General features: G+C 34.8%; 1 protein-coding gene across 1 annotated transcript in view; it reads left to right on the plus strand.

Annotated features, from left to right (window-relative positions):
• Positions 1 to 14,041, plus strand: part of LOC121381208 (kinesin-like protein KIF27) — a 40,872-nt gene extending 26,831 nt beyond the window's left edge. The window contains exons 24-35 of the mRNA XM_041510406.1: positions 383 to 482; positions 1,348 to 1,490; positions 2,570 to 2,666; positions 3,133 to 3,237; positions 3,782 to 3,996; positions 4,538 to 4,649; positions 5,724 to 5,861; positions 6,351 to 6,538; positions 7,204 to 7,307; positions 8,953 to 9,139; positions 9,827 to 10,035; positions 10,766 to 14,041. Of these exons, the coding sequence (XP_041366340.1) occupies positions 383 to 482; positions 1,348 to 1,490; positions 2,570 to 2,666; positions 3,133 to 3,237; positions 3,782 to 3,996; positions 4,538 to 4,649; positions 5,724 to 5,861; positions 6,351 to 6,538; positions 7,204 to 7,307; positions 8,953 to 9,139; positions 9,827 to 10,035; positions 10,766 to 10,797 (1,630 nt within the window). The 3' untranslated portion in view covers positions 10,798 to 14,041. The remainder of the gene's footprint in view (positions 1 to 382; positions 483 to 1,347; positions 1,491 to 2,569; positions 2,667 to 3,132; positions 3,238 to 3,781; positions 3,997 to 4,537; positions 4,650 to 5,723; positions 5,862 to 6,350; positions 6,539 to 7,203; positions 7,308 to 8,952; positions 9,140 to 9,826; positions 10,036 to 10,765) is intronic.
• The last annotated feature ends 319 nt before the right edge of the window (positions 14,042 to 14,360 follow it).

The raw sequence follows: 14,360 nt of genomic DNA on the forward strand, positions 1-14,360 counted from the left end.
TTTTACATTTCACCCATTAACTTTTTCTTTCACTGTCTTGAACAGATCAGACAAATGTAGATTGACTTTTATGTTGAGTCTTGTGCAGATAACAGTCTGGGAATAATTTAGATTTAAAATGGGATTCCACTTAAATTTATTTAGTGGGGAAAAATGGTTTTTATTCAAATCTAGAAATAATTTAGATCTACTACAGATTGTAATAATTTGAGTCAACTTCAGTTGATGCCGCTGCACAGAGTTGGTTCTGATGGTTGAAGGTTGGGTGCTCAGAATTTATACTCAAAACAAACGAGGTTAGAACAACTAATTTGTGGGGGGTTTTAAAGCCCACAAGTCTGTAGCCACTAAATGATTTACAATTAACCATTGTGTTTTGTAGAATACAAGATCTGGAATTGGCCGTGGATCGCATGAAACAGCATTACGAGAATCTTCAGAAGAAGTTTAAAGACGAAACTGAGCAGAAAGCTAAATTAGAGGTATGTTACCAGGTTTTGGCCAACATCCCCATGTCTTTTGAGATTGGGAAAATTAGCATGACTAATTCATACTTGGGGTATTTTTTCAGCCATTGAATGATGCAGTACATCACTGGTAAAGTCATTTATTAGAACAGACATAATTAAATATATAAATTGGGAATTTTCAGTGCCACTTTCTTTTGGAAAGAGGTCTATATTTGGACCCACAGAAGGCCTGAATAAATCACTAATAGTTGAAAAACAAATTACACAATCAATTGTTTAATTTTATCTGTATGGAAATTAATGTGTACCCTGATCAGTCAGTATATCTAGTTCACCTTCTAGTGAAAATGTATTCTCATTTCTGGAATCTTCAAATCAGATTTGGCTGTGGCTTGATTGAGGCTGAGCCCAGACAGCTTTTGAGTTGTAAAGGGATGGAACAGTTGTGTGAAAGGAAAATAAATATTTTTTGTAGGAAACTATTTGATACAATTATAAAAAAAAAAGCCTTAGTTTGATTTTGATGAGTTAAACATGTTACTGTACATATTTTGCCTCAAAAGGACAAAATGTATTAATATATAAATGCCTAAATTCATCCAAGTAATGCTGTGAGCATATGTTTTTTGTAGTCTTAATGTGAATTGAACAAAAGAATTACAGAAGAACAGTGCAGATTTTAAAAACTTCATTTCAGTTGTTATGGTTAAACTTTTAAGGTATTTTAATGTGTTTTAAAACTTACTGCTCATGACCATTTAGAAGGAAATGACATAACAGTGTAGTTGCAGACTTGTTTCTACACGGCTGCTTCATTTATTCTAAACAATTTCTTTGAGTATTGTTGCAGCTTATATTTTCTTTGACACGTTTTCAGCGAGAAATGCAAAAAGAGCTTCAGCGAGTCAAAGAACTGGAACTGAAGAATGAACAACAGCAGAAAATACTTAGACGTAAGAATGAAGAAATAGCTGCAGCAAACCGGAGGTTACGATCTGGATCATTGCCACCCATCAACATGTAAGATTTGTTATCAGCAAACTAGTAGTTGGAGGTTACGATCTGGATCATTGCCACCCATCAACATGTAAGATTTGTTATCGGCAAACTAGTAGTTGGAGGTTACGATCTGGATCATTGCCACCCATCAGCATGTAAGATTTGTTATCGGCAAACTAGTAGTTGACAACACTGGTGATTCCTTGAAGTTTTCTTCATATTTTATAGTTTGTGACATGACAAACATGTTGAATTTGTATTTTATTGTTCTGTTGTTTAGGTTACAAACTCTTAATATTTCAAGTAGGCACCTTTTCTGTTTGACATAAAATACATTTGGAGCTACAACACCTTGATGACCAGAAACACATTGGATTCAATAATTTAAACAAGTTCTAAGTAATGTCTGTGTTCTCAGTCTTTTATCTGATTTCAGCTTCTTTTTTTTCTTCTTTTTTTTCTCATATAAAATAATGTTCTATGAAGTTAGCAAACTTATCCCTGTGTCCCTGATTCTTTGTTCTTTGTACAATATTTTATTGTGATGTGTAATTCAATTATAAAAAAGATATATTACACTTCCTATAATAGGTTACAAAAAGGTTGAGACAAATGGTGGAAGTGTTTAACGTGACACTCTAATTTTTAAACACTACAACATATCTTTCACTGTTGGAGCTGTTTTGGTAATTGAAATTAAATATCACTTGCATTTTATTGTTAAGATTATCCATTTCCATACATCCAAAAGTGTTTCTGGTCATCCTGGTGTTTGAAATGCATGTTTAATAATTCTAAACATGCACGTACCTCTTGGAAGTAACATTTCCGGAGAGAAGCTCTTGTCTATTTTTAGAGGGTATTTCCCCCTTTCAACATCACAGACTCCCCATTTTATTGTGTTGTAACTGTATTCAGATGTGTTCATTTTCACAGGTTAAAGCTAGGCTTTGTCACTTTAACATACAAAACAAACAAAATCCTCTCCTAATTTGCAGGATATCTTTTAGATATGAATATTTAAAAAGATGCTTATTGTGACATAATCTGCTGTGTGTAATTACATACAATTTTATTTCTGATTAATTTGTTGCTTCCAGGCAAGACTATAGTAAGCTTGAGGAACAGAAAAAATGGGTCGATGAAGAGATAGAGAAAGTACTACACATGAGAAAACAAAACGAGGAACTGCAAGAAGTTAGTGTTTAATTTGTCTTTTATGTTACTGTGTCTGGTACTTTTACATCAAAGGCCATGGAATGTGCTAACCTGTCGTTGAAAAAGGGTTTATAAGTTAAAAGATCTATTAAGATTATTATATGTGCTTGTGTGTCGTCCAGATTTTATGAAAGCAAGTGTCAGGATTCTTTATTATCAGTATTATTAGTCTCCTACCAGTTCAACTGGAGGGGACTATAGGTTTTATCTCCGTCCTGTCTGTCCATCTGTCCATCTGTCTGTACCCAATATAGTTTTCCGGATGTTGCTTTAGCAGTACTCTCAGAATGTTTGTTTATTTATTTTTATGAACAACAAAGACCGTGTTAAATAATTTTCAGACATAACTAGGAAACAATGAAATGCAAAATGTTCAAAAAATGATGTAATTTTGATTTAAGCGGGTATAAAAAGACTATGCTAATAACTGATTTGTGTTTTTCAGGAGCTGGTTCGTAGAGAGGCCATTGTAGCTAAGAAGGAGAACATGCTGGCAGAGAAGAGTGAGCTGGAGATCAAGAAGCTGAGGTCAAGTCAGATGATGAGTCAGGTGAGTTTCTGTCTGAGATTTCATGTCGGATAAAAGGAATTTGTTACGAGTGTCTGTTTAGTCAGGGACATCCCAACCAAGAGATACAACTGATACAGACTGTTGCAATTTTTTTTTTGGTTTTGAATAAATATTTTAATAAATGTTTTTTGCATACCTAAAATTTTACCTAGTATTAAATTTATTGGTGTTTTAATTGAAAATAACATGGCTTTACAAACACATGCATGCATGCACGCACACAACAACACAACACAACACAATACAACACAACACCAGACAACACACACACACACACACACACACACACACACACACAAACAAACCAACTTGATCCAACTCTTCAGCAGCTCAAAGACGTAGATATTTTCATGTTAAAAACTTAAGTCTCGACTTCACAAGTATTTGCTGTTTTAAATTATCATTCGGTATATGTAAGAGTCAAATTATGGTAATTGTGACAGATGGTATAAAGTGTGAGAGAGCCGCCCATCGAATGTATTTACTGGAATAATCATACTGTGTCCTTGTTGTCTTTAACTAGGATCTTGTGAAAATATCTGCTAAGTTAGATACGGTGGACAAAAAAATAGAGGAGAAGAAGAAAGAGTTGGCAGAAACACCAGAAGAACAGAAGAAGCAGCTGAAAGAAGATATTGCTCATCTGAAACACACTCGCGAGAAGCTTAGAAAACAGAGGTCAGCCATGGATGAAAAGATTCACGAGGGTCAGGTGTTGTCCCCCAAAGAGGAGAGAAGGTGTGTGTAATGTTGGAAAACCACAGGCCGAATTTTACGAAGCCTGTTTGTCTTTAACGCAAGTGTTTAAATGTATATAGTTACATGTGTGTGAGACATAAACAGGCTTTGTTATTTCGGCCCCACATATTTCTAGTTGTGTACTACAATAACCATGAACTGTTACATAGCAGTGGCAGTACTATGTTTTTCATTGAGGCACAGCCATTTATTATTTGGAATATCAAGTCATTGGAAGATGACAGCAACTGGGTGTGAGGCAGCTATGTATTAATTTGACTTTTGTGGGGAGGTGGAGGAAATGCATTATCTTCATGGTCGGTTTGTAAAGAGTAAATATACAACTAAAATATGCAGTGCTGTTTATAATGTATTAGAATAATTGATGTTTGTTTGTTGTTCTTGAATGAAAGTTAGAGTGCTTTTTGTTTTCAATTTATTATAATAATTATTTTGTGAATCCTTTGGATCCAAATGCACAAATATACTCATATATTATATACATATTATACTGCATGAAATTGATTTGTTTTTGTTGTAGATTAATTGAATTGGATGAAGCGATTGAAGCCCTTGATGCAGCCATTGAGTTTAAGAATGACAACATTGAAAGCAAACAGATGGATCTACGCCAGTCACAGCTGTTGGCACAGGTTCGTATGCTGCACAAAACATTTGCTTGAGACTGAATCTAAAGTTTTCCTTTATTTGAAGAAATGGTTACCCATACAGAATACAGTTATAAAGTCATTGAGTTAGGGGCTTTTGATACAGGGTTTGTATTTAATTACCCACTCCAACCTTAAACCTTCATTTAATATAAGCATCAAAGTCATTATCTTAATTAAGCCCTAACGGACTGGCTTGAAAGCACATGCTTTAACTGTGCTATAGACATGAAGTATGTAACTTATAGTGCGATGGGTCATAGGATCGATCCCCCTTCATGGGAATTAAGGTTTGCCCAACCAAATCAGTGCACCATGACCAGAATATCAAAGACCATGGTACGTTGTGTCATGTCTATGGAAAAGTGCAAATAAATTCTGCTGTTTAGTTGGTTAAAGTTTACTTTTGCTTAACAACACAACTAGAGCACAGATTTATTAATCATTGGCTATTGAATGTAAAACATTTGGTAGTTTTGACATATTGTCTTAGAGAGGAAACCTGCTACATTTTTCCATTAGTAGTAAGGGATCTTTTATATGCACCATCCCACAGACAGGATATCACATACCACAGCCTTTGATATACCAGTCATGGTGCACTGGCTGGAACCAGAAATAGCCCAATTGAGCCGCTGATGGGGATCGATCCCAGACCGACCACGCACTAGGCAAGCACTTTACAACAGGGCTGCTTCCTGCCCAGTTATTCGGTAGGAGTAATTGATGTGTTGGTAGCCAGTTTCTTCTCTGTCGAGACCAGATTCCACAGTAACCATGTATTACACCAGATAACTGTTGTTTTAAAAGTACTGAAATGTCATTAAACAAACATTTCTTTCCTTTACTTTCTTTTTATAAAAAGAGATACACAAGTCAATTAAATTAATTAACACATTAAAGTTAATAAACACATTATTCTACACATTGAACACATTACATGTACCTCTTATGAAATGATGTTCACTTCTTATTAACTTGATTTTAAAAAGAAAAGGCATAATTGAAAAATAATCCTGAAGTGGGTTTTTTTTTCTAGTTTGATTAACTTATTTACAGAGTGAAGATAACTTGATGAATCGTCTGAACTCTTTGTCACTAACTGAAACGAAGACGTTACTTTCCAAGTATTTTGATAAAGTTATCAATTTGAGGGAAGGGGAACGCAGAGTTAACCTTCAGTGCAGTGAGATGGAGGTAAGTTTTGTTCATTCAGTTCATATGTGGGTGGGATGTAGCTCAGTGTAAAATGGGTGGTACAGATCTTGATTGACCTCTGCAGTCTGCTTCTGGACCCTTCAGTAAACTGTAATTTCCTCAAAACCAGATGTTTTTCACAGTCCTTTTTTAAATATCCGTTCAGCACAGAACCTCTGTAAAGATTTGATCTCTTAAAACCAGAATTAACATAAAATAAATTAGCCATCATGTGGGAAAATCTACAATTTGGAAAAAAAGAGTAATTTATATATAATTTATAACAGCTAATAACCTCAAAAATCTACATCTCAGATGTTAATGCTCTATGTTAATTATATCTTGTAAAAGTACAGCATCGATGACATCACTTTCACAACATGAAAATAAATTATGTCAAATTTTGAGCAGCGTTTTCTCGGTTTCTAACGTGAAGCTGAGTTGCAGGTTTTCAGATGTGATGGCTCGTTAATTCTGTGTTACTCGCAGGTGAAGGTGGATGAGCAGGAGCGTGTGATTCGAGAGCTGGATGCAGCTCTACAGCGTTCGGTAATGGAGACGGATCGCAAGCTCATGTTCCAGCAGAAGGAATATGAACAGAAGATGCAGATCTTGATGCACCAGCTGGCCGAGGGAAGTCCAGACAATGGTGGTGCTGATTCTACTCATAGCCTCAAGTAAGAACACTGACTTTTAGCTTTACCAAACTCAAGAATCCCTTGCCTTTCCTTTCTTGCAAATCATGCTCCAGAATGTAGTCCTCTCTGTGGAAAACTCTAAAGGATTGACTTCTGTGATGGGAGTGGATTGTTCTCTCTCATTTCTTACCAGTTCTTCCTTTTACACGTACTGTCATTTTGTTTACTTGTCCTTGGCAGAACTTAAAAGTCACAAAAACTGCTATTCGGTTTCATGGTGAAGCATTAGACATTTAAAAACAGCATATTTCAGTGCAAGTATGAGGTGAGGTTAAACAAGTAAAACTTGTGTGGACTGACTTCTGAATATCTCAGTTTTTTATATATATATTGTCCCCGGTCACAATATATACTATAGCTGAAGATCAAACTGTCTCCTTAAATGTTGTTAAATACAACAAAATCAGAAACAATTGGACAGTTGCACTGATAAACTGTAAATAATTGTTTTACATCTCTCACTTTATATGTAGCTTGCCATTAATGCTACTTTATTTTTAATACTAGATTACTGATAAAATATTTGGTTAATTGAATAAAGAGAATTGTCAATGATTTGTATTCATATTTTTATACTCTTTGTATGCATTATTTTGATCTTCTGGGGTGTTTTTTTTCCATGTTTGTATTTGGTTTTTCTGCAGAATGCATCAGCTTGAAAAAGAGCTATACTACTACAAGAAGACAAGTCGGGATATGAAGAAGAAGCTTCGTGAACTGATATCGGCTGGAGTTCTCAGTTCACAAGGTGAAATACCTAGCAAACTTCAGGATCATTTCAGCAATGAATTTTATTTACGTTTATATGCATCATCCCACAGACAGGGTAGTACATACCACGGCCTTTGATATACCAGTCGTGGTGCACTGGCTGGAACGAGAAATAGCCCAATGGGCCCACCGACGGGGATCAATCCCACACCAACCGCACATCGAGCGAGCGTTGTACCACTGGACTACGTCCTGACCAACCAACCCCCCCCCCCCCCCTTAGCAATGGATACATTAAAAATGAATTGAATATCTTGTTATTAGTCTCAGCAGTAACCTTGACTTAGTCACTGTCTTTTTTCACATTGACCGTGACAAATATGTTAATGTTAAATTATAATATGTCTGGTATCAGTATATTACAGGCCAGTGCACGAGTTCATAGGAAGCCAGAACTATGTTAAATTATAATATGTCTGGTATCAGTATATTACAGGCCAGTGCACGAGTTCATAGGAAGCCAGAACTATGTTAAATTATAATATGTCTGGTATCAGTATATTACAGGCCAGTGCACGAGTTCATAGGAAGCCAGAACTATGTTAAATTATAATATGTCTGCTATCAGTATATTACAGGCCAGTGCACGAGTTCATAGGAAGCCAGAACTATGTTGAATTATAATATGTCTGGTATCAGTATATTACAGGCCAATGCACGAGTTCATAGGAAGCCAGAACTATGTTGAATTATAATATGTCTGCTATCAGTATATTACAGGCCAATGCACGAGTTCATAGGAAGCCAGAACTATGTTGGATTATAATATGTCTGCTATCAGTATGTTACAGGCCAGTGCACGAGTTCATAGGAAGCCAGAACTATGTTGAATTATAATATGTCTGCTATCAGTATATTACAGGCCAATGCACGAGTTCATAGGAAGCCAGAACTATGTTAAATTATAATATGTCTGCTATCAGTATATTACAGGCCAGTGCACGAGTTCTTAGGAAGCCAGAACTATGTTGAATTATAATATGTCTGCTATCAGTATATTACAGGCCAGTGCACGAGTTCATAGGAAGCCAGAACTATGTTAACTAATGAAATCTTAGAAGTGAAAATTTAAAAATCTTGCTCTTTTTATTAGTCTATGTTTATATTAATTTTTAAAATGTTCTTGCTGCCTAAACAGTATATGGTAGTAGCAAATTATTTCTTTCACAGTGCTCAAAATACTGTCATCTCGACCAATTGTTTGCCTGCTGTCCTGTTGGACTAGCAGCTATGAATATGATTATAATGGATAATCATGTTTGGTCCGACAGATTTTGGTTCGGGCCGGCAGAATTTGTAGTTTGCCAGACTGAATGTCTGGCAGGAATTTCAACCAATTTTGACACCTGCTTTCACATTCTAGACAACTTGATGTGTTTTTGGCAAGACTGATAAATAACGTAACAATACACCGGTACGTTATTATACATTCCATGTGTCCTGTTGTCTGTTAAAATATTTCAAATCTTGATCATCAGCATATACATGTAACTGTTTTTAGTGTAGTATTTCAACAGTTTTAATACACTCATATTTTTTAAACACCTGAAATGAAAAAAAGCCACTACATATTATTTCATTTTGTTTGTAATACTAATAATGTGTGTACTTTTTGCCTTTAGGTTTTGAAGACTTTAACGTTGGGAGTTCCATACAGAGTACCACGGATCAGGCCTCTGTCAAACACAACGGTACGCCACGTGACCGGCCCGGTCTTCTCACTGGATCAAGGGACAAAATGGGCTACATTCCCACTCCAAGGGAAAAGTCCAGTTATGTGGGAACACCAACAGATGTCATGTCTAGTCGGTAAGGACAGTACACAAATAAATCAACCAAAAGGTCATAAAGTTTAACTGTAGTTAGGAATTGATCTTCATTTTGAATTCATGTTACATAGCTTTTATTCACATATCATTGATACACAACAGCCAGTGTTTTTGTTCATCACGGAATCTCATCATTTCATTCATTCATTCATTCACCTATGCATAGGGAACTTTTGTTTTCAAAATCTTGATTAACCTTATTTCTATCCAGTTGAAAATTGGTTAGCAACTACTGTTTAATGTTTTAAAATAGTGTAGTGATCTCTGGAACTTGTGTAGCGAATCGTGACGTCATACTGAACAAAATGTTCCCTGATCCATTAATTTTTGATCTTCATTTTTGAAGTATCTTATAATTTACCCATTGTGGGTGTTTTTGTTTTTGTTTGTTTGTTTTTTTGTTTTTTTCAATCATTCTGATCAAAGCTCTGTAACTGGTATATCAAAGGTTGGTACATTGATGTCTTTTCCATGTGACTAAATTTGCATTAGTTGATTGTTTTAAAGCAAATAATAAGGTTTTAATGGTTAGGTTTGTATTCAGTTTTCTTTTTGTTATAATTGTTAGTCACATCTGTTTTATTTTCCAGAGAATCAAGCCAGGTGGGTGTCAGGGACCTGGACACTGCAGGTTATAACTGTTAGCCACATCTGTTTTATTTTCCAGAGAATCAAGCCAGGTGGGTGTCAGGGATCTGGACACTGCAGGTTCACGTCCCACTTCTTCACGCATTGTTCTCAAATCCAACAACGACCTCCCTCAAAGTATTACTCCCGTTAAAATCTCACGAAAAGATCTCCGTCCAATGAGCGAGGAGGAAATAAACCTGCGGCGGTCGAATCTCAGCAAGAATAATGATTCAACAACACTGCAAGGTAAATTATATATATTTCATGGTACATTTATCATTATACACATGTACGTTGTTTTTTTTCATGACCTCTCACTAGTGTGTTTGCCCCCTTAAACCATAGACTGGTTCAAACATCACTACAGCCAGTCATATGGTTGAAATCATCAATGATGTTGAAGGTGTTTTTTTCATTTCAGTGAATTATCTACAGTATTGTAGACATAATTTATTAAACATTTCTGAATGTTTGTAGTGTAAATGTAAGAATTGAACCACTCATGACAAAATTAATTTGAGCAGAAATACGTACATGATCATACAGTAACTTAATGTTCACATTTGTAAATTTCTGAAAATGGGACATTAAGATTTGAATAATAAATAGATATATATCTCTAACTGCACACAATCAAAATACCTAATTTATTAAGTTACAACTATAATGATATTTCACATATGAAAACCACTTTTGTGTGTAGTTTACTTATTATTACAAAATGCAGTTTGGTATGCATATAACTGTTTATTAAGTTCAAAATTTTGCTGTCTCATACTCTGTTACAATTTTTAGCTGACAGTGAGTTATCAGGGTTTTTCACATTATGAAAACAAACAATTGTGTATTTTACTTAATGTTACAAAGACCAGTTTGGTATTGATATAACAGGTTATTCAGTTAACATTTTTGCTGAAACAGATATATTCTAAAGCTGTCTAGTCAGTTACCAATATGTTTTTCTTTTAACCGACAGATTCTCTGGACAATGGTAACCCATGGTCATGAAGAGACTGCATATAGAATTGTTGAGAAAGAGACTGCATGGACGAGTGTCACTAGCTCATGTCCATACTGATAGAGACCTCCTCTCCCCTGTGTTTAATGCATTGACAGAAGTATTATCCTGATGTACACATTGATAATAATGCATTTTCTGGCTATTAACATCTATAATAGTTTTACATGTTACATTTTTATGCCGTGAGTACGAGATTGTATTGAGGGAAGTGAGTGCTACAATTTGTGTGTCAGTTATAAGCTCATAACTTGGAGATAATTTCTTACTTGCATTGAAGAAGTAAACATTCCATGACTTTTACTGTGCGTGACAGTGTGTGTTTAAAATGATGCTTGACACGAGAGATGCATGTTGTGTGTTTCACTTGGTGGAATTAACATATTTCATTTCAACCATGTTTTGTACATGGTCTTGTAAATATGTTAGATAACATCAGTGAGATATTTTCAGTCTAGTTTTTATAAAGCTACACTTATAGCATCTTTCACAGATTGCTGAAATGGGACAGAATAAATCTTTTTAAAATGTGATAGATTAATATAATTTTTGAGGAAATACATCTGTTAGTTGTGATTCTGGATTAGTGTGTATTTATTAACTTATTAACATATCTTAGGACTTCGATTTGCTGCTTTATTAAAAGCACATTTCGTTGATTAGTATATGCTAAAGGCAAAAGTTTTTCATTTTATGAGATCCTCCCCTTGGTCCAGACATCTGGAAATGTGTTCTCAGTGTTCAACTGGAATGATTTGTTTTGTAAGGAGCTTATGATAAGTCATTCAAATTCAAATATTCGAACCATCCTGTGGGCTGAATATAGGTCAGTGGTAGGGTCCTTGTCTGAGGGAGCCCTATTGGGTTTTCCTCATCTCATCTGTCCCTCTTGACTGGTATATCAAACACTCTGGTATGTACTGTCCTGTCTGTGGGAACGTACATATAAAAGATCCCATGCTATTATTCAGTAGCAGTAGTTTATATGGCAGCAGTGAGTTTTCTCTCACTACCTAGACCAAGTGTCATAATAATAACCATAGTTTAAATGTTCTGAGGTGTAGTTAAACAGACATTCCTTTCTTTTCTTTTTCAGTCATCCTTTAAGCCTTCTCAAGTCATTTTGGTTTTTTCACTAGCATGTTTGACAATATATTTCAGCCACATCCTTCAAATAGTTGCTTCAAGTTGCACTATGAGAACACAACAGTTATGAGTCATATTGGATTTTCATAATGGATATCGCCAGCATTGTGGATGGGTTTTTTTTTTATAATATACTATATCAGACTATATTGTATGCAGACCATCAATACTATCAACTAGTCATAGGTGATGAGCTAGCTGGTTTCCAGCCTGTTTCATTTGTCTATTAGGATGGTGTAACCACAGTAACGTGTTGATCGAAAGTACTGTCAAATACTTGATTTTTGTGGGATTCAGTTTTTGCAATTTAATGAAAATAAGTCAGTTCTCAAGCATTTATTTTTGTGAATCCCTACTTCCCTCAGTTAAAAAAAATTAAGTACTGAAGCAACTGCCAGAGGGTCTTGGGTAATCACAGCTGTGTAGGTATTTTAAAAGTGGACTGACTATTAGTTTTAAAAAACAACAACTATATTTAAACATTGTTATCTCAATGCTAGAAGAAAAAAAGCAAACACTGGTAGCTGGCAATGAACATAGATAGTTGTTAGACTAGTGTTCCGTTATGTTGAGAGTCCATTTCTTCACCTCGAGATACCCTGAGTTGACTTTGACTAACTATTTGCTACTTGGTTGACTTTATAGTTGTGTGTTGTACTGTATTACTGTGTATTACAGTAATGGTAACTGACAGTCGGATGTCCATGTACTTAAGGCTCATTAGCATGAATGATATGAATATTCATAACTTTATTTTATGCAGATAAGTGACTTTTTTGCATCTTCATTTAGTAGTAATAGTCACTATAGTGGCATACTATCAATTGCACTATCAGTCTGTCAGTAGTAGAAGAAAAACAATATTTAATTTTTTTTATGGGGACATAAATTTAGAACTAGGAGTCACAAAATATATAGTGTGTGAGGAAATCCATCATGTAAGTGAATGGAAATATTTTATTGATTATTGTTGCATGTTATTTATGAATTAGTAAATGCTATTCTATCAATGGACAGGACAAGATGAATTGTTTTGCAGGACGTAAATATTATAGGCTTCATAACACATCTTTGATAATAAAACTTGGTTGATTCTGTATATCATCATCATTTTTTGTTACTACATACATCAGATATGGTATAAACTGTCCTGTATTAAGCTGATGCTAGTTTAGGGTTTGGTACACTAAGTAATATTGATGTTTATGGTATTGCTATGTGTGAGTTTGGCATCATGCCATTCTAACTGATTCAGACGATAGGGCACATTGTATAAGGTCTGTACTAAGAAATAAAAATGTATTTTTAGATTTCAGTGATCTGATTTGTGTCAGTTTGGCTCATAGGTGTTGTTTTGATACATAGATAAGATACGCTTGTATATGTAACATACTGGTATACTGTGACTGTTAGTAAGAGAATAGGGCACATTGTTGTGAAGTCAATACCATTTATATTTTACAGGAAATATGCCTTAATCAGGAATTTTGTGTAATGTTGTTTTTTAAATTAGAAAATATGCAGAATTACAGAAAATTCTAGGAATAGGTATACATACATAAACACACACACACACACACACACACACACACACACACACACACACACACACAAACTTCTGTGTTTGTGTTTCATTTTTTGTAGCACTTGTTAAAGACACTTTAATAGAATTTCCTGCCCGTGCTAGATGTGGATTTTGATGAACCTGCTTATTTTGTGAACTGTTCACTAGATATTAATGTTAAAACTGTCCTTTTTATTTTCTGCAGTGAATCTGTAGTATTAATTTTGTTAGCCATCTGGGCTTTGGTATCCCAGTATTACACTACATAATATATGAAGAAAGGATCTAAAAAAGATTACCCTACCTTTATGATTAGGTGTTAATTTATACCCCTGTAATATGCTTGTGTGTTTTGATGTTTTGTCAGGTGGAAGGTTGTACATGTTTCACTTGATTTTGTTCTTTATTATCCACATAGTTCAAGATATTCAGGGACATATAACCAGTATGACCCATGTGTGTCATAATGATTTCACATGCACAACGAATGACGTAATTTTGTAAAGCGACGTCATAACTTAATGGGGCTTCCCCAGTGTAAACGTTTATCAAAATGACGTCATTTCAGAAAATCTCTTTTTAGTTAGTTTGAAATGTTTTGACATGGTCCAAGCTTGCTATTCATGAAAATAATATTTTGGATAAGGTGGATAATAAACAACTCATTACACTCCTGTGTGAATCGTACTTATTTTACAAAACTTGTGTCAGGATTCATGTATATACAATAATGCTGACACTCATTTTGTAAAATCGGTATGACACAAGCTCGTATAATAGTCTATTTATGTCACAGATTTGTAATCATTTTTTAGGAGGACTTTGTCTTGTACAGATATAGTA

The sequence above is a fragment of the Gigantopelta aegis genome, chromosome 9 (genome assembly GCF_016097555.1).
Source record: "Gigantopelta aegis isolate Gae_Host chromosome 9, Gae_host_genome, whole genome shotgun sequence".
In the NCBI taxonomy this organism is placed as follows: domain Eukaryota; kingdom Metazoa; phylum Mollusca; class Gastropoda; order Neomphalida; family Peltospiridae; genus Gigantopelta; species Gigantopelta aegis.